This window comes from Capra hircus (assembly GCF_001704415.2).
Source record: "Capra hircus breed San Clemente chromosome X unlocalized genomic scaffold, ASM170441v1, whole genome shotgun sequence".
Classification (NCBI taxonomy): Eukaryota; Metazoa; Chordata; class Mammalia; order Artiodactyla; family Bovidae; genus Capra; species Capra hircus.
This window is the reverse complement of record NW_017189517.1, coordinates 41,361,543-41,381,711: the sequence shown is the minus strand read 5'-3', so window position 1 is coordinate 41,381,711 and position 20,169 is coordinate 41,361,543. Positions and strand designations below refer to the sequence as shown.

Below are 20,169 nucleotides of genomic sequence, written 5' to 3'. Positions count from 1 at the left end.
CCAACTATATGACACTCTGTAAAAGGCAAAACTATGGACACAATTAAAGATCAATGGCTGCCAGGGGTCAGGTGGAAGAGACGGATCCTGTGAAACACAGAGGATTTTTAGGGTGAAACCACTTTGTGTGATATTATATTGGTGGGTACATGTTGATATTGTTATGGTTGTTTAGTCGCTAACTCTTGTGACCCCATGGACTGTATCTCACCTTGTACAAAACCATGGAATGTACAACACCAAGAGTGAATCCTAATGTAAACTGTGGATTCCGGCTGATAATGATGTATCTCATCAATTGTAACAAATGTACCACTCTCATGCAGGATGTTGATAATGGGAGAGGCTAGACATGAATAGGGACTGGGGGCATATGAGAAACTTTTGTAACTTCTGCTCAATTCTGCTGTGAACCTAAAAGTGCTCTATAAAATATACTCTATTTTTAAAATGACAGTTTAACTTAAATTTAGTACTAACAGAATTTGAAGCATCACTGAGAAGAATCTTTTTGATTTATTTATTTATTTTTAATTTTTTTTTTTTAAACTTTACAATATTGTATTGGTTTTGCCATACTTCAACATGAATCCGCCACGGGTGTTAAACACTGCAATTTTGTGAGGGGAAAAAAAATCTGTGTTACTCTGGATAACTTCTCTTAGAAGCCAAGTAAAAATCTTATTTTAAAAAAGATAAATCAATTTCTGGTTGATTCATGCTTTATGAATGTAAAATTTGATGTTCAAATCGAGATAAATATAATTAATCATTTCTTCCGAGTTTTGTGTGACAGCATTTTGTTTCAAAGTTGATATTACTGAGGCAAATATCAAGAGAAGATGAGGAAGACATTCAGATTTAGCATTTATTAATATTATACACTCTCCAACTAAGCAGAAACTTAACTGGTCAAGACCCTTCACATCCTTTTGGACCCAGAGGGTAGGTGGAGTTCCCTTAGTCTGGAAAGCTCTTGGACCTCTCCTCTATAACTGTTGTGCAAGACATCCACACTTCATAGTAACCCTAACAAGGCAAAGGATGAGAATTTGGTCGAATTATAGTTTTGTTTTATGAAGTAAAGTTAGTGGGTAAAAAAACAGTCATCAGGATGAAAGAGCAGGATAGAATAGTGCAGAGTGGTGGTGGTGGTTTAGTCACCAAGTCGTATCTGACTCTGCCACCCCGTGGACTGTAGGCTGCCAGGCTCCTCTGTCCATGTAATTCCCCGGGGCAGAATACTGGAATGGGTAGCCATTTCCTTTTCTAGAGGATCTTCCTGACTCAGGGATTGAACCCGAGTCTCCTTCATTACAAGCAGATTCTTTACTGAGCGAGCCCCCAGAGAAGTCCCTAGTGCAGGGTAGAGACATCTTTGAAAAAAAAAATTTCCCCCAAATTTGGAAATGAGTCAATCCAGGGGTCCTCAAATCACTGTAACTCACTGGCCAGTAGAGTGAAAAAGTAAACCAGGACTCATGAGTGAGCACCCCAAGGGCCCTTAGAGTCATCTATTCTAGCACCCACACATTCTAGGTGATCTCCAAGGCTCACAATTGGATTGTGATGAAGAAGCCAGGAAAATAGTCGGAAGAACCAAACCAAAACCTAGGCTCCCTCTGAGACTTATGATCTGGCCCCTTCACCACAAAGTTTTTATAACCAGCCCTTTAAAATGATGCTTGCTTTCTGTATTTGGAAAATGGAAGTTTAACATCCTATTCGTCTCTACATTGTGAGGAGGATTGACTTAAACAAAAAGGGGGAGGGAACCCTGAAAACATAATTCTGGATTTCTGTAACCCTGTTGGTTTTTCATTTCAAACGTTACAGGAGCTCGAGGTGAAACAAAAAATAATGCTCCTTTTCCTTTCTAAATTGTTGTTTAAATGTTTTTCCCCCACTGGGCAGAGAGGATAGTAGCTTTGGACAGTTCTTGCCTGGAGGGGAGGCACAGGACTTGAGAAGATTAATTGAAAACTCGCTTCCTGGAGAATCTCAGCTGCGTACCCGCTCGATCACCAAATGTTGCATCCCCACTTGTCTTGCTGCTCTCTAGGTTCCCATGGTACCCTGGGCACATGATCTTTTATGTTACCTGGACACCCTTTGTTTTCACGTTTCGGACTGTTCTACCTAGAGTCATTGGCGGGGGTGTATGCTGAATTGGTTTCATCATCTCCACAGTTGTGTCCAGCCCCTTCCTGCTGATCTCCCCTCCTGTCCGGTCCCCCATGGTATGCCCCAGGACCGCACTGGGGAGGCAGAGGGGCCTCACTAACACACACCACCGTGGGGCAGCTGGTCGAGGGCTGGGCCGAGGTGAGGGGCTGGAGTCCCGAGGGCTGTGGGGGTGTCTTGCTGCCTGAGTCCAGCTGCCAGGCCTCTTCATAACCAAAGGCAAGTCTGGGGCAGAAGTTAAGGAGGAAGAGGGTTATAGCCAAACTAATTAAAGACAACTGAGTTTGAGGAAGTCTCTTGAGGAAGTTATTGTCCATCTCTGGGCCTTGATTTTCTCTCCTTCTTACCCAATGCTAACTTTCTTGAATGTCAGGAAAGACGACTCTACTAGACTCACTGTTCTCCTTCCGTCAAGGCTATTTGAGAAACCTAGCTTTCCCCAAAGAGACCGTTGAAACCCTTGTCCGCAACCTCAACTTGGAGCCGCAGACTCAGTCAAAGCACAGACTGGCAACTGAAGAGCCCTCCTGTCTGCCTCCCTGCCAAATCTTCCACCACTAACAGCTTGCCTCTTCTGTTTGCCCCAATTCCAGATACCATCAAGATGCCCAAGATGGAAAAAACTGCGCTCCAGAATGATTCCAATGAAGCAGAGAGTGGAGCCCATAAGCCTGAAACACCAGAGCAGACCCAAGAAAACCAGAGCTCCTGTTTAGATGACCACTCTGCTGGTAGGTCTGGAATTCTATCATCATTTCCTTGGGTAGTGCTCGATAGCAGCTAGGTTAAAGGAATAGATAGCATGTGGTTAAAGTGCCTTTAAGGAGCATAGAAGGCTCTCACAACCTTATGTTTTTCACTCCTCATCCTTCTGCTAACTCCTCTTTCATATTATTCTTTTTCTTGTCTTTTCCCCCCTCTAATCTTTACATATTGGACCTAGATCCCCGATTGTCAAATGAAATTGCAAGATATTTTAACTCTAGAGAAAGAGGCCAACAAAACATAATGACTTGTGTTTGACAAGACTAGAGTGTGTGTGAGTTAGTTCCAAACATGGGAAATTGGTGGCATTCTTATATTTTGATTTTATAGATTGTAAATGATAAATCTAGAATGGATTTGAGAGAATCCTAATTACCTAGTGCTGGAGTTGTGTTCTGTCCACTCCCAAAGCACTTTGTTGATATAAGAATTATCACTGCTCTAGGGTAATGTTTTAGATCTATAGTAACAGATACATAGAAGCATGAGGTCTCTTCTACACCTTGTGGTAGGCATTTATTTGAGACTTTTGTTTGTCTAGTCCAATCTCGTAGGAACTCAAATTGCAGTTCTCATATGAAAATCCCCAGTGAACTCAACCAAACATAAATCTGAAGATCTGTCCAAATGTAGTGACTTGATTTAAACTCTTGAAGACAGAAATGAGAAAAATAGTTGGAAGCCACAATATTGTTGAATCATGTATGTTTTTCTAGTGGCCATTTAGGGTCACTGCTAGTAAACGGAGTGGAACAATTATTAATTCGTACTGTCTCTCAAATAAATGACTTAATGAATTGAATAAATTATAGATTTCAACATATGTAGCTTTTTAGTTAGAGTGGAAAGGAGATATGGATTGATGATACTAACTTCTGTTGAAAATTTTTAAATGAGAAGTAAATTTGCATAAGTAGACCATCTCCTTGGTGAAGTTTTAGGGTTCTTAGATGAGTCTTATATTTTTGGTTATAAGTAGTTCTTTTTGAATAAATTATGGAACAGTGTTGAAAGTGAGAGAAAATAGTTTTATTTTATATACCAAGTAATAATTGTAACTACTGTGTGTGCTTACTATTATCTCTCTGTAACTAAATAGTCTGTACAACAATCCCTCTGTATCCACAAGAGTTTGGTTCCAGGACTCTTCCTCACCTCGTCCCTCAGGATACCAAAATCCATAGTGCTCAAGTCCCTTATGTAAAATGGTATAGTATTTGCATATAACCTACTTATATCTTCCTGTATAATATAAATCATCTCTAGATTACTTATAATACCAAATTCAATATAAATTATATGTAAATAGTTACCAGCATGGAACAAATTCAAGTTTTGCCATTTGGAATTTTCTGAAATTAAAAAATATATATATATTTTTTTATCTGCCATGGGCTGAAACTTCAGGTGCAGAGAGCCAACTGTATAATGAACTCAGAAAGTCATTCTTAAATTCCTATGAGAGTGTGTAATAAAGTTCTTACCAATCTTGAAGTAAATAAAGCAAAAATATCATTAGGTTTTAAAAATAAATTGATGCAACTTAAAGATTGCTGAATTCTGACTATTTTTTGAGATGTTAAAATATAATTTTTCTCACAAAATAATTATTCAGATTAGGGTAAGGTGGGTTTTTTGTCACAACACCCATATGTGGAAAAATTAAAATTGGCATATTACTGTCACTCATTTTTTGTGTGTGAAATTTTACTGGTCTGTGGAATCCTAAGATTTTGGAACAATGTTTTAAGAATGGTTCAGCTTTAGAGCCATATGGCTCTAAATTAGAGCCACTAATACTTATGGTGTTGTCTGTAAGGAGACTGTCATTTTATGTCTCTTCCTCTCTGATCAGAGGTAGAAAAAGGATTTAGGAACCATTTTATGAGTTCATTATACAGTTGGCTCTCTGCACCTGAAGTTTCAACCAATGGCAGATAAAAAATATATTTTTTAATCTGTAGATAAAACAGTAAGTATAAAAAGTAAATTCTAGCTAAAGGTTTATTTTATAAACCACAACTTATTCATTTTTTCTTTGCTATATTTCATTTATTGTTTTGACAGTTTAGGCAAAAGTTTTTGAAAAAGTTTCATTTTTTGTCTTTTATAAGGTAACTTCTCCTCATATCTGACTTCTCTGCAAGTTTCTAGAGCTGTTGAACAGCAAAGAGTTCAGAAAACCTCAAACACTATAATGATCGAGTGAATCTGTTTAAGATCTGTTTGACAAGTAAAAAAAATTTTTTTAAAGGTCTGTTTGATAATCTAAATTTGAGGAAGTTATTTGGCTGAGTGGATCTCTGATGAAAAGAAATTCTATTTGTGTGGGTTCCCAGTTTACTGATCTCTATGCTTTTTTCCAGCAAGCCGACCTGAAGTACGTTCTGTCACGGATCTGATAGAGACAGTTAACGAAATTTCTAAGCTCAGCATTGCTCATGAAATCGTGGTAAATCAAGATTTTTACATGGAAGACAGTGTATTACCTCCCAACAGGTATCAACTCTGTTTTTTCCATTTTATTCCTCCTGGCATACGTACACAGCACAAATGACTTTAAAGCACTTTTATTAATACAGTTGATGTTTTAGTATGTCTTAAATGGTACCAGCAAATGAAACAGAGGAGTAATCTGTGTAATTATTAGTTTTACAGACTGAAAGCAGAAAAATTTTATCTAAGCAGGGAATAAATTAATGAAATTATTGTCAGAACTTTCATTTTGGTATCTCATTTAATAGTGAAACACAGTGAATTCCACATCTTCTTAGACAGCTTTGGAGAAAGTAGCTACTAGTAGTTATTCTCTTAACTGTCTATAGATTGATCCAGTACAAATGAAATTATTTCTTTTCTAATAGTGATATTGCCAACTCTTCATGGGATAAGAGCTTTCAGGGAACATTTCTGCTTCATAATCAGCTTAACAAAAATTCTGTGAACCAAGATCAAAACCCATTAATAAACACTGCCCCTCTAAAATCACACTTTATTCTGGTTCTTATTAATTGTATTGATATTGCAATACATACATGAATCATTCAGGGAGTATGATTTGAATACTTCTGCTGCTGCTGCTGCTAAGTCGCTTCAGTCGTGTCCGACTCTGTGCGACCCCATAGACGGCAACCCACGAGGCTCCCCTATCCCTGGGATTCTCCAGGCAAGCACGCTGGAGTGGATTGCCATTTCCTTCTCCATAAATACTTCTAGTAGTTTGTTAATAGTTCAATGAGTAAATTTCTTTGTTTGACCCAATATTTCATATAACATTCTATTTTCCCAGCTTTAAAAGTGGCATCTATTTTGCCACTTCAGGTATCCTATCACTTAAGCACCTTGCTCTGTCAATGTCTCTTGATCTTTACTTCTTAGTTTCTTCCCTTAGTTTTCCAACACTGCCTTCACTGTCCCTGGAGCCTTAGTTAGATTTATTTCTTTTGCTGGCAGGGGTGCAGAGAAAGTGAAACAAGGAGAGTGAAGATCTGTTAAAGTGGCTGAGGGGTTGTAGTGGTGATGAGGGGTGGGAAAATGAAGCAGAGGGCATAATACTCTTGAACTGGCCAGTTTGTTCAGTTTTTCCTGTAAGGTGGCTCTCGTAGCATTTAGTTGACTTTAATTTCACTTCAAACAATTTTATTAGGTTGTATTGTGACAACTGTCATATCAGCATGCATTTTAAAAAAACATCAAAATCGCTGAATATTTGTGTAGCAATTTTAATATTGAAGATGGAAGAAAAAAGCAACATTTAGGCATATTATGGTTTATTTTTTCAAGAAAGGTAAAAAAGTTCCATTTTTAAAGCAAATTGTGACAGATGATGAAAAGTGGATACTGTACAATAATGTGGATTAGCAGAAATCATGGGGCAACCGAAATGAACTACCACCAACCACACCAAAGGCTGGTCTTCATCCAAAGACGGTGATGTTGTGTATATGGTGGGATTGGAAAGGAGTCCTCCATTATGAGCTCCTTCCAGAAAACCAAACAATTAATCACAAGTACTGCTCCCAATTAGACCAACTGAAAGCAACACTTAACAAAAAGCATCCAAAATTAGTCAACAGAAAACACATTGTCTTCCATTTGAATAGTGTAAGACTGCATGTTTCTTTGATGACCAGGCAAGAACTGTTACAGTTTGACTAGGAAGTTCTGATGCATCTGTGTATTCACCAGACATTGCACCTTCAGATGTCCGCTGATTTCAGTCTTTACAAAATTCTTTGAATGGAAAAAAGTTTCAATTCCCCGAAAGACTTAAAAGGAACTTGGGTTAGTTATTTGCTCAAAAAGATAAAAAGTTTGGGGAAGATTAAGTTATAAAATTGTCTGAAAAATGGAGGAGGTAGTGGAACAAAATGGTGAATACGTTGTTCAGTAAAGTGGTTGATGAAAATGAGAAATGTGTCTTTATTTTTAATTTAAAAACCAAAGGAACTTTTTGGCCAACTCACTGTTTAGAACTCGATCTCCATTGTTTTGTTAACAGCCTTATTCTAGTGTAGTAATGTAAGAAGTATACCAGAAAAGATACTGAAATACTATTGAGGGTTACCTATTATCTATAGGTAATCAATGACTGCTTTTATCTTTGGACTTATAAAGTGATGCTAATTAGAGTTACGGATTCCTAAGAGAAATCTCATTGTCAGATATGTATTCTACAAACATTTATTGAGTATGTACTAAGTGGAAGGCTGAATGTTAAATGTTGGAGACATATAGATGAGTATGATGCTGGCTTTGCCATTACGAAGCTTCTGTAGGTGAGATAGTCAAATAGTACATGGTTCCTGTGCAGTGATAAGTTCTCTCACATCTAGTATATGGAGTTCCTTATTCCTGCTTAGCTGCCGAGGAGGGTCTGGGAAACCTTCCTGATGAGGTAATGCTGAGTTGAGTTTTTAGATATGAATAGGTGCATTTTAGGTGGTCTAGGGTTCATAAAATTGTATAGGAGACAGGGACCAAAACCACCTCAAAGGAAAAAATGCAAGATGGTAAAATGGTTGTCTGGGGAGACTTTACAAATGCTGAAGAAAGAAGAGAAGAGAAAGCCAGGGAGAAAGGGAAAGATATACCCAACTGAATGCAGAGTTTCAGAGAATAGCAAGAAGAGACAAGAAGGTCTTCTTAAGTGAATAATGCAAAGACGTAGAGGAAAACAATAGAATTGGAAAGACTAGAGACCTCTTCAAGAAAACTGAAGCTATCAAGGGAACATTTCATGTAACGATGGGCACAATAAAGGACAGAAACAGTAGTGATCTAACAGAAGCAAAAGACATTAAGAAGAGGTGGCAAGAATGCACAGAAAAACTATGCAAAAAAAAGTCTTATTATCTGGAAAACCACAATGATGTGGTCACTCACTTAGAGCCAGATACCCTGGAGTGTGAAGTCAAGTGGGCCTTAGGAAGCATTAGTATGAACAAAGCTAGTGGAGGTGATGGAATTCCAGCTGAGCTATTTCAAATCCTAAAAGATGATGCTGTTAAAGTGCTGCACTCAATATGCCAGCAAATTTGGAAAACTCAGCAGTGGCTACAGGTCTGGAAAAGGTCAGTTTTCATTCCAATCCCAAAGAAGGGCAATGACAAAGAATGTTCCAGCTACTAAACAGCTGCACTCATTTCACATGATCAGAAGGTTAGAATTGGACCTTTGTGAGTCAAAGTTAGAACTGGACATGAAACAACTGACTAGTTCCAAATTGGGAAAGGAGTATGTCAAAGCTGTGTATTTTCACCATGTTTATTTAACTTATATGTAGAGCATATCATGAGATATGCTGTGCTGGATGAGTCACAACCTGGAATCAAGATTGCTGGGAGAAATATCAACAACCTCAAATATACAGATGATACCACTCTAAAGGCAGAAAGGGAAGAGGAACTAAAGAACCTCTTGATGAAGGTGAAAGAGGAGAGTGAAAAAGCTGGCTTGAAACTGAACATTTAAAAAACCAAGATCATGGCATCCAGTCCCATCACTTCCTGGTAAATAGAAGGGGAAAAAGTGGAAGCAGTGACACATTTAATTTTCTAGGGTTCCAAAATCACTGCAGACTGTCACTGAAGCCATGAAAGTAAAAGATGCTTGCCCTTGGAAGGAAAGCTATGACAAACCTAGACAGCATATTAAAAAGCAGAGATATCACTCTGCCAGCAAAGGTCCATACAGTCAAAATCATGGTTTTTCCAGTAGTCATGTACGGGTGTGAGAAGTGGAACACAGAGAAGGCTGAGCACCAAGGAATTGATGCTTTCGAATTGTGGTTCTGGAGAACACTCTTGAGAGTCCCTTGGACTGGCAGGAGATCAAATCTGTCAATCCTAATGGAAATCAATCCTGAATATTCATTGGAAGGACTGATGCTCCAGTAACTTGGCCACCTGATACAAAGAGCCTACTCATTGGAGAAGACACTGATGCTGGGAAAGATTGAAGGCAAAAAGAGAAGGAGGCAGCAGAGGATGAGATGTTTAGATAGTACCACCGACTCAATGAACAAACTCCAGGAGATAGAGGATGTCAGAGAAGCCTTGCATGGTATAGTCCATGGGTTCACAAAAAAAGATGAGGACACGACTTAGCAACTAAACAACTTTGGTGTTCCTCTGGTGGCTCAGCAGTAAAGAATCCGCCTGCCAATCTAGGAGACTCAGGTTCAATCCCTGGGTCAAGAGGACCCCCTAGAGGAGGAAATGGCAACCCACTCCAGTATTCTTGCCTGGGAAATCCCATGGGATAGAAGGGTCTGGAGGGCTATAGTCTATGGGGTCACAAAGAACTCAGACATAACTTAACTACTAAACACCAATGACAACAAGAAAATCTTCCTGGTGATAGGGAGGTTCTGCTGCTAAGTCGCTTCAGTCATGTCCAACTCTGTGCGACCCCATAGAGGGCAGTCCACCAGGCTACCCTGTCCCTGGGATTCTCCAGGCAAGAGCACAGGAGTGGGTTGCCATTGCCTTCTCCCAGATATCTGAGGAAAATGATCATGTCATTATGATCTGATTTTTTTCTTAGAAATATCATTGGCCTTAGCAAGAATATGTGGCATTGTGGCAGTAAGACTTTGACTGGGGGCTGGAATACCTTTACTGCTGCTGCTGCTAAGTTGCTTCAGTCGTGTCCAACTCTGTGCGACTCCATAGATGGCAGCCCACCAGGCTCCCCCGTCCCTGGGATTCTCCAGGCAAGAACCCAGGGAGTGGGTTGCCATTTCCGTCTCCAATGCATGAAAGCAAAAAGTGAAAGTGAAGTTGCTCAGCCGTGTCCGACTCCTAGCGACCCCATGGACTGCAGCCTACCAGGCTCCTCCATCCATGGGATTTTCCAGGCAAGAGTGCTGGAGTGGGTTGCCATTGCCTTCTCCTTACTAGACTATTGCAATAGTCCAAGTAGGAAATGATGGCAGGAGGAGATGGATTCCAGACATATTTAGGAATCAAAATCTCTGTAATTTGGGGACCAAGTGCATTAAAAGGATGAAGAGAACTAATTATTATGCATTAGATAGATAACGGTGACATCTCACAAATGGGATTGGTGTGTTGGGGAAGGAACTTTGACTTTTTTCATTTACCTCTGTATTGCTTGTTAAATTTTCGACAAAAGCATGCATTACTATTCTATTTTTAATGGGAAAAATGTAAACTTTATGATTTGTTTGAAAAGACACAGGTTTGAGAAGGGAAGATAATGAGTTGGAGGTGCACATAAGATTTTCAAGTGTTATCAAGAATGAAAATCCTTTCTTGGATTTTAAGGCTGAAGGGAAAAGATCATCTAGTTCAAAGGTGTAAGTCTACGGGTATTAAAACCAAGGCACACATTTAAGTGAGATGAAGAACCAAGGCTAGAACTCAGGGCCTCAAATGCAACTTCTTGGTTCTTCTTACTAGAAGGAGAGCTTTTCTGGAACCATGAGGAATCCTTCTGAGAGAAATTGACCAATGCCTTTGCATCTGAGACTAAACTCAGTTTATTCAGCTCTGCTAAAGTCTAAATATAGCTCCTGCCCTATCAACATAATGGTCTTTCATGATCTTAAATGATGTTTGGGATTTAGATTAGGAACCTATATCAACTCTCTGGGTAAAGAGCAAGTTACTCATTTAACCTTCTTATAGTCTGGAAGGCAGGATTATGGAGACAATGTACAAGGCTTTTTGGGACCATCTGAAAGTCCAGCTATCAAATACTCCAGCTGACTTCACTGGTGCACTTGAACTCCTAAAAGAAGTTAAGGAGGTGAGTAACCAACTTCCCATTTGCGGATATTAGATCTTAGTTGTGGCATGGGGTGTCTTTCATTGTGGTGCATGAGCTTCTCTCTAGTTGTGATGCACAGGCTCAGCACTTGCATCTTGTGGGCTTAGTTGTCCTGCAGCATGTGGGATCTTAGTTTCTCTGATCAAACCCATGTCCCCTGTATTGCAAGGCGAATTCTTAAATACTGGACCACAGGGAAGTCCTTTTTTAAAAAAAAAACCCCAGACCTCTTAATTGTTGATAAATAGGAATTATTTGGGGGCTTCCCAAGTGATGCTAGTGGTAAAGAGCCTGCCTGCCAGGGCAGGAGAAGTAAGAGACTGGAGTTTGATCCCTGGGTGGGGAATACGCCCTAGATGAGGGCATGGCAACCCACTCCAGTATTCTTCCCTGGAGAATCCCATGGACAGAGGAGGCTGGCAGGCTCCAGTTCATAGGGTAGCCAAGAGTCAGACATGACTTAGCATGCTTGCACAAGTTTCCTTTCTACATATGTTCCACTACTTGGACAGATCATATGGAGAAACTTCCATTTTATTTGTACGAGATGAAGCTTCAAAGTTGAGATTTTGCTGTAACAACACAGCATGTCATTCAATTAAACAGATTTTCGCTTAACTCCCATTATGTTTTCTGTGTTTCAGAAGCACATAGATACATAAGAGAGCCTTTGCCAACAAGAAACTTATACTTTAGAGTGAAAAGATTATTTTGAGTGACACTTAAAGGTTTCTCTGCCTATTTCATCTTTTTCCTTTGTAGTCAAACAATCTAATAATGTCCTTATCCCTTATTAAGAATATCTCACCCCCACAAGGCTATATTTAAAATGGATAACCAAGGACCTACCGTATAGCACATGGAACTCTGCTCAATATTATGTGGCCACCTGAATGGGAGGAGAGTTAGGGGAAGAATGGATGCATATGTATATATATGGCTGAGTCCCTTCGCTGTTCATCTAAAACTATCATGTTAATTGGCTACCTGAATACAAACTAAAAAGTTTTATAAAAAGAATATCCCATTACCTGTGATGGTATGTATTTTATATTTTTTGTATCCTGCATTTGTTTTTATCAGTTATTTTTCTTCCTGTGTTTATCTCATTCTGCCAAGAAAAGAGTACAGCACTACTGTTACTACTAATGCCAATGAAGCCTTAAATTATAACTGGCTGCTAGACACAGACAAATAATATTCTGTATATGCAATTGGGAAACCTACTTTCTGGAGGCCCAATAGACATAGGCTGGCATGCCTTTGCCTTAAGGAGATTGTTCATCAAAGAGTGTTTGGGGTTCTAAATAATTTGGCTCCATTGATTTTCTTTTCTGGGAAGATATTGCTCTCACTGCTATTACCACGCCAGAACAGCCTAAGAAATGAGATTGAAGAAGCCCTGGACATAGATCTCCTCAAGCAGGAAGCAGAGCATGGGGCCCTGGATGTCCCTCATCTCTCCAAGTACATTCTTAATTTGATGACCCTGCTGTGTGCACCAGTCCGAGATGAAGCAGTGCGAAAACTAGAGAGCATAACAGATCCTGTGCAGTTACTGAGGTGAGAAACTAGATGTACTGTTCCTGAACGCTAGATGTAGTATCCTGTCTTAGACACTGTACCAGAAAACTCTGGGCCAGATACTGGGTTACAGCCCCTGGCTTGCCTAGCCCTTCTATACTGAAGAACGGACTAATACCTCTGTTGCTCCTCTCTGGTGTATTGGCTTTTATTTTCAAAGGATGGATTCTCAGAACCCTTTTGATGATCTTCAGATCATTTGGACACTTTCTAAGAAATGATGCTGCTAAGATACTGGCTTCCCAGGTGGCACTAGTGGTAAAGAATCCCCCTGCCAAAGTAGGAGATGCAAGAGAAGAGGGTTCGATGCCTGGGTTGGGATGACCCTGTGGAGAAGGAAATGGCAACCCACTCCAGTATTCTTGTCTAGACACTAGAGCACAGTAACTGTTTCTTTGGGATATTTCAAATGGCACTTTCGCAGATAATTTCTTATGTATCCTAACTCAAACCCTGTGGGGGAACAAGAATGAGAATGATGTTGTTTCACAGATAGAAGAACCAAGACCCAGAGGTAAAGTAATAGGGCAAATGAGTTAGAAATTCAACCACCAGCATCCCAACTACCCACAGAGAGTTAGAATTTTGGTCATTTTTCTGAGATGGAGTACCTACAGTGGAAAGAATGCTAGACTGGTAGCCAAAAGGCCAGAAGATGTATCTGTTCCTAGCTCTGATAATAACTCACTCTGTGGCCGTGGGTCCCTGGTGCAATGTCTGTATTTGTAAATTGAAGTAGGACTGTGGTTTTTAAGGCCATTTTTTACTCTAAGATATTGTGATTTTAGGACTCTTAGCTTGAGTTCCACCTCACTCCCCTAGATTACCTTTCAGAGTGTAAGCATTTGATTTTTCCTCCACTGACAGGGGCATCTTCCATGTTCTGGGCCTGATGAAAATGGACATGGTGAACTATACTATACAGAGCCTCCGCCCCTACCTGAAGGAACACTCTATCCAGTATGAACGGGCTAAATTCCAGGAACTCCTCAACAAGCAACCCAGTATGTTCAAAATTTAAGGACAGGAGATGGGGAGATTTGACTTTGGGTCTGATTTCTTACAGTGATAGGGTACTTTCTATTTTTTTCTTTTTTAATAGATAGCTTCTCCCTATTGGACGGGGTGAGGGCATGGGATAGGAAGAAGGAACATTTCTCTCAGAGAAAAGATGTATAAAATCACTTATTTATTGAGGAAGAATATATCTTCAAACCTTACTTTTCAAGCCTTGGTGTTTGAAGATATTTACATATTCCCTTCTGTGTCATAGATCTCCTTGATTGCACCACAAAATGGCTAACCAAAACAGCTCTAGACCTCACTACACCACCTTCAAGTTCTCCTGACTCTCCCAGCTCCTCCAGCATGGCCCATTCATCTCCAAATTGGGCAGTGGACAACCCACAACTTCCCAGTTCCACAATGGTGCTATACCAGGGTTACCTGAACCTTCTTCTCTGGGATCTTGGCAGTAAAGAGTTTCCCGAGGTAGGAACATATATAAGAACATTGCCTTTTTGTTTTGTATTTGATACCTTTACTAAAACACTCTTCTGACAGCTTGCTTTTCCCTGTCTCACCAGACTCTGCTAATGGATAAAATCCGGCTGCAAGACATGGAGTCCCAGTTGAAGCAGTTGGCCATTCTGGCCTCAGTCTTGCTAGTGGCCAGAAGTTTCTCTGGTAGTGCTTTATTCAGTTCGACTGAATTTGTGAATAAACTGAAACGCATAACCAAGGCCCTGGTGGAGGAATTTAACTCCAGGTAAACTTCATAGAGACTTTCCTGGTGACTCAGTGGTAAAGAATCTGCCTGCCAATGCAGGAGACCCAGACTTGAACCTTGGGTCAGGAAGATCCCCTGGAGTAAGAAATGGCAACCCACTCCAGTGTTCTGGCTTGCAGAATTCCATGGATAGATGAGCCTGGCAGGCTACAGTCCATGGGGTTGCAAAAGAGTCAGACATGACTTAGAGACTATACAACATGAGCAACAACAAATTTCCTAGATCTTTCTAAGAGTTGAAAATAGTATGTTGGTTTTGGAACTTAGGCAGTTAATGTATTACTGCCTTATTCTTTATCATAAACCATGCAAAAGACCTTGGGCATCATCTGCAAAGGTTGTTGGTGTCTTTTGATAAATTGTATTAAGGCTTGTGATGGAAACAAAACCTATTTCCAAGGAGGTGAGTGTGGAAACTAGTTTGCTATGAATGATTCAGTCCTGTGTTTGCTAAAAATGAGTCATTATATACTTAAATAATTAACACTGGATTTGTGTATGTATATCCAGAAGTTGATCCCTTGGTCAATATACATCCATAATTTGCTACATGCAGAGCACCTCAGCCAAAGTACAAAGAACTGGAAGTTCAGATCTCAATATATTTACAAGTTAATTGGTGAAGTAGGGAAGACAGCTATGGAAAATGCTTAAGAAATTTTAAAACAGAATTTGAATAAAGTTTATGGGACTAAAGAATACTGAGTAGTTACAAGAATGGAACTGAACCCTTGTCCAGTTCGTTTCATTTGAAGTGGAGAATAGTATGAATTAGTTAATACGTACGAATTAATATGTGTGAAATAGTTGACATCTTGAGGATAACAATGAAATGATTTGAAATGCTGGGTCCTCTGTTAGTGGTGGAGAGCTGGAATTCTTTTGTGAGTGGACCTGGCTGCTGGTGTTGGACTCTCTGGGCTTTGCCCCTATGCCAAGGCCACTCTGCTTTCTGTCCTTCATTATCTAGGCCTGAAGAGGCTATGGTGAATGTGAGTGAACAAGTGTCTCAGAAAATCCATGAACGCCTCAAAGACATGGGCCTAACTGCCCTGAATAGTGAAAAGAAAGCCTCTCTTAGAGGCCAACTTCGGAACATCGCCAAGAAAGAGAACCGTGTTCGTAGCATCATTGGTAAGAGTCCTCCTATGGTGGTGGGGCTGGAAAGGGGTGGCAAGAATGTGGAAGGTAAGAAGGTGGATTCAAGCCTGGAAGTCAGTTGTGAAGACATTCAGAAATGGAATTATTGTTGGGAAAGTCTTTTGGCTTTAGTTTCCTTATGTATAATGTGCAGAATTGAAATAGATCTCTTTCAGTTTGAAGAGTGAACATATGATTTTAAGGTCAGCTAGGATGTGTAACTTGCAGGTGCTAGTGCTGAGTGATTCCTGGTCATTCTCTAACCATAACCCAAGACCTGTGATGGGAAACCCTTTCTCTATCCCATGCTTCATGACGGTCCCTACTTCCCTCTAAGGAACTGATGCTAATTTAGGCTGAAGGATATATTCCCTGCAAGAATGGAAGCAGTGAACTCGACCACCTTGCTTCTAATTTTTGCATCTTGACAAAGTCTGACATGGTTGTATGGACCCAGAGTTGGTACACTGGCTGCAATGTGTGCCCTTAGAATTTCACATACAATGTCTAGAATCCTTTTGTTAGGTCACACACGTCGGGAGCTCACTTAGCACCCCCTAACATTATAAAAAGCCAGAAACTTACTGGCTCGGCATCTTTCAATAATGCATTGCTTTTAGGAGCTTTATAGCATTCCTTCTTCCAAAAAAAGAAAAAAAAATCTCATTAACGTGTTTTACCTGAATGAGTGGGTAGGTCAGTGAAAATGTATTAATTTAAACACAGGTCAACAGAGAGTGCAAGGGCATTGTGAATTTCTTCTGAAATCTCTTTGATCTTTCCCTTTTAACTTTTTTCTTCCACACAGATCAGCGGATCCACTTGTTTCTCAAAGGCTGTTTGGTTCGTGGGATGCAGGAGTCTCTGCTAGACTTCCCTGTTGGCCTTATTTTCATCAAGGGGGAGTTGACAAAACTGGGTTGGAAGTTTTTCAATCTGATGCGTCACAATCAGCAGGTATTTAGCCCCTATTATGATGAAATCCTTAAAGATATCATCCCTCCAGCTCCAGCACAAGAAACGGAAATGGAGTCTATCTGATAGTACCAGACCACAGTCTGGCAGCAGGGACCCAGGAGAGAGGGCTAAGTATGTTCCTGGGATGACATCACGTGTGCCCAGCAGAGTAGCCTCTTCCTCACTTCAACCTGGACTCAGCGTTGCAGAATTCCAGCATGTAAATACAAACTGGCCCAGCCCCCTTCATAATAAACTTTTGTGCTGCAAGAAAACCTCAGTTCCTTCTGTGTTGCAACTGAACCCAGGTTTTGTGCCCGTATCCCCTACTATCTGAGAACCAGTGATCCCTCAGTTCTCCTTCACTGGCTGACCATTCTTCAGGATGCTGGCTTGAGCAGGCATCAGGGCATCGGCTGCTAGCATTGTTTCCTCCAATGGAAAATCATTTCTTTGAGGGCTGTGAAAACTTTCTGTTGAATTTTTTCAAAAGTATGAGTTCTGGAAGTATAAGGGCTTCTAGAGATTGGGAATACGCTGAGTTACAAATCAGGGGAAGACAGAATCCTATTTCCAGTATCACATTCTCCCTATACTTTTAAAGCTGCAGTAATAGTAAGAGCCCCCGCATCCTGTTCTGCTGTGGGGCATGAAGCAGTATGAAAACTGGGGAGTGGATGAAAGTCAATATTGTCTGCCAATGAACATTCATTTGAGGACAGTTCTCATCCTCAATGGGCGCTCTCTCTCTCTCTAGTGATCCTGGGAGTCAGTTTTAAACTCTCTCAAACCAACGCCAAATGCAAGCACTTAGGTCACAGACACTTGTTTCAATTTCATCTCTGCTTCCAGTCTATAGCTAAATCTATCTTCTATTGTGACATTTCTAGCTTAGAACACTTCTTTCTTCTTGATAGAAATAATGAAGGTATTCAAGAGTGGGACAGCCACCGTGTTTCTTCCCACTTGCAGTCTGAGCCTCTAACTGCTAGACTGTGATTGTCAGTTCATTTGGCATCACAAATGACAGGTGTCCTAGATCCACATAGATCTGGGCTTGTTTTCTTCAATTGCAGAGATTCACCCTATCATTTTCAGGCCACCTACAGCAGACCACCAGCAATCTAGGAAATTAGGAGCAACATCAGGTTCGTTTTGGACTTGTTTAAAATGGACAGGAGAACACAAAAATTCACTTGTAGGATATTATAACTGGATGAGGGGTGTCCTCACCATATCAGGAAATGGGAAGAGCTGAGTATAATTTACTTAATCCAAGAATAATAACAGATGGGATCTGAGTTCCATTAGTCCAAGGGTAATTTTTCTAGAAGATGGATCCCAGGTGGTTGCTACAGCTAGGTGAATAGGGTGCTATATTTATTGGCTGAATATAAGGCACACAGAGGAAGGAGCTTAGCAAGCTATAGTCCATGGGGTCGCAAAGAGTTGGGCATGACTGAGCGACTGAGCAAGGCACAGAGGGAAGCTGGGGAATAGATCATTCAAGGGTTCTAGTCTTGTAACTTATCCTCAGGAAAGAAACCAAAGCTGGTTAATTTGCAATTAATAAACAGGCTGTGAATTCTAACTGAATTTTCTGATCTGATTTGCCAATATTAATACATTGTTTCTTTAAAAATCTTAATTTTAGAGTCCTGATTGTCTTATATAAAAATGTACTCCGAAGGGATCCCTAATGGAGATGACTAGGTAGTTGTTGGATATAGACATTAGACTGAAATGAAATTTTGACTTATCCTTTAAAGTCGAAATTTGGTATAACTGATTTCTTCGAGAGGAGATAGAAATCCTAAATAGGGAAAGATGGCTCTAGTCAATCCTGCTCACCGTTTAAGGGGAAATATATATATACACAAACACACATATTGTATGTGTATCAGCTCTGCTTCAACTCAAGCTAAAGATAAAGCCCAGAAATGTGCAAAGATATTCCCTTTAACTCACTCAACCAGAGAAGATAAACAAAAAACAGAAACATGGTGGCTGTCCCACCCTTGAATACTCACATCATCTCTCTCAAGGAAAATGAAGCGTTAACCTCAAAATGTGACAAAAAGAAGATTGGTTCAGCTGTAGGATGGGACCTGTATTCACAGGTGGATACATTACCACTGAGCCACCTGGACTGATAGTATGTGCACATGATTAAATATGGTAAAAAGTCAATTTCTCTCCCATGCTTGTGTCTCATTCTACCTAGAAGACATTGCCGTCTTTCCATTTTTGTGTATCCTTCCAGAGACATTCTCTGCAAATGAAGTACACATTATAATGTTATGATCACCTACAGGCCAGGCACTCTTAAACTTTCTATAAATAAGATTTTATTTATCCCTCCATTGTTTATTTCCAGTCTATGTTTGCAGCTATAGTGCAGGATGCTTTCCTAGAAAATTCCATGGATAGAGGAGCCTGGTGGGCTACAGTCCATGGGGTCCCAAAGAGTTGGACACGGCTGAGCACACATGCACAGGGCAGTGTGGCTCAAGAAGCGCTGATGGGAGTTAGAAGCTGTTTGGTGTTTTGTTTATATTCTCAGGTTGAGTGAGTTAAGGGAACATCTTTGCACATTTCTGGGCTTTTTCTTAGCTTGATGTGAAGCAGAGCTGAAAGAAGTTCTTTTGAGGATTGTTTGAAGCCACTGTACTAGATTATCTCGAAAGGTCCCTGGGTTGTTTTCTTACAGCAGCTATAACAAATTACCATGAACCTGGTGGCTTAAAATAATACACATTCGTTCTGTTCTAGCCCCAGAGGTCAAGTACAAAATCAACATTACTGGGTCCAAACCAAGGTTTTAGCAAGGCCACTGTCCATTTGGCAGGCTTTCACTAGGGGAGATTACTTAAGTTGCCTTTTTTACATCTAGAGTTGCATTCTTACAGTCCTTGCCTTGTGATACATTCGTCCATCATCCAGGCCAGCAGCATAGCATCTTGCTTCAGTCATAATACTGCCCTCCTTCTTCTGTGTCAAATGTCCTTCTCCTTTCCTCTTTATAAGGATACATTATTACATTTTGGGCTCACAAAGCTAGTCTCCTGGTGACTCAGATGGTAAAGATTCTACCTACAATGCAGGAGACCTGGGTTTGATACCCGGGTCGGGAAGATCCCCTGGAGAAGGAAATGGCTACCCAGTTCAGTATTATTTCCTGGAGAGTACCATGATCAGAGGAGTCTGGTGGGCTATACTCTATGGGGTCACAAAGAGTCAGACACAACTGAGTGAATAGCACTTTCACTTTTTGCTTTCAAGATAGTCTCAAGATCCTTAATCACATCTGCAAAGTCCCTTTTGCCAAATCAGATAACAGTCACAGATTTCAGGCACTAGGGCATGGATATCCTTAGAGAGCATTGTTCAGCAGACAACAGTCTGTCTGCTGACCCTGTCAAAGGTTCATATCCATCCTTCATGCAAAACACGTT

General features: G+C 40.3%; 1 protein-coding gene across 1 annotated transcript; it reads left to right on the top strand.

The window, feature by feature from the left end:
• Positions 1-5,341: 5,341 nt before the first annotated feature.
• LOC102171580 (T-complex protein 11 homolog) lies at positions 5,342-16,985 on the top strand. Its single transcript, XM_013976156.2, has 8 exons — positions 5,342-5,448; positions 11,103-11,223; positions 12,587-12,807; positions 13,696-13,832; positions 14,102-14,319; positions 14,415-14,596; positions 15,588-15,751; positions 16,566-16,985. The coding sequence occupies exons 1-8, from the start codon at positions 5,420-5,422 to the stop codon at positions 16,796-16,798; spliced, it is 1,305 nt and encodes a 434-aa protein (XP_013831610.2). The 5' UTR covers positions 5,342-5,419; the 3' UTR covers positions 16,799-16,985.
• Positions 16,986-20,169: the final 3,184 nt, after the last annotated feature.

Excerpts from the sequence above, each read along its gene's own strand:
- LOC102171580 (XM_013976156.2), top strand. The coding sequence starts at position 5,420 with ATGGAAGACAGTGTATTACCTCCCAACAG. Across the intron at positions 13,833-14,101 it reads ACTCCTCAACAAGCAACCCA|ATCTCCTTGATTGCACCACA; the intron begins GTATGTTCAAAA and ends TCTGTGTCATAG. Across the intron at positions 14,597-15,587 it reads GTGGAGGAATTTAACTCCAG|GCCTGAAGAGGCTATGGTGA; the intron begins GTAAACTTCATA and ends TTCATTATCTAG.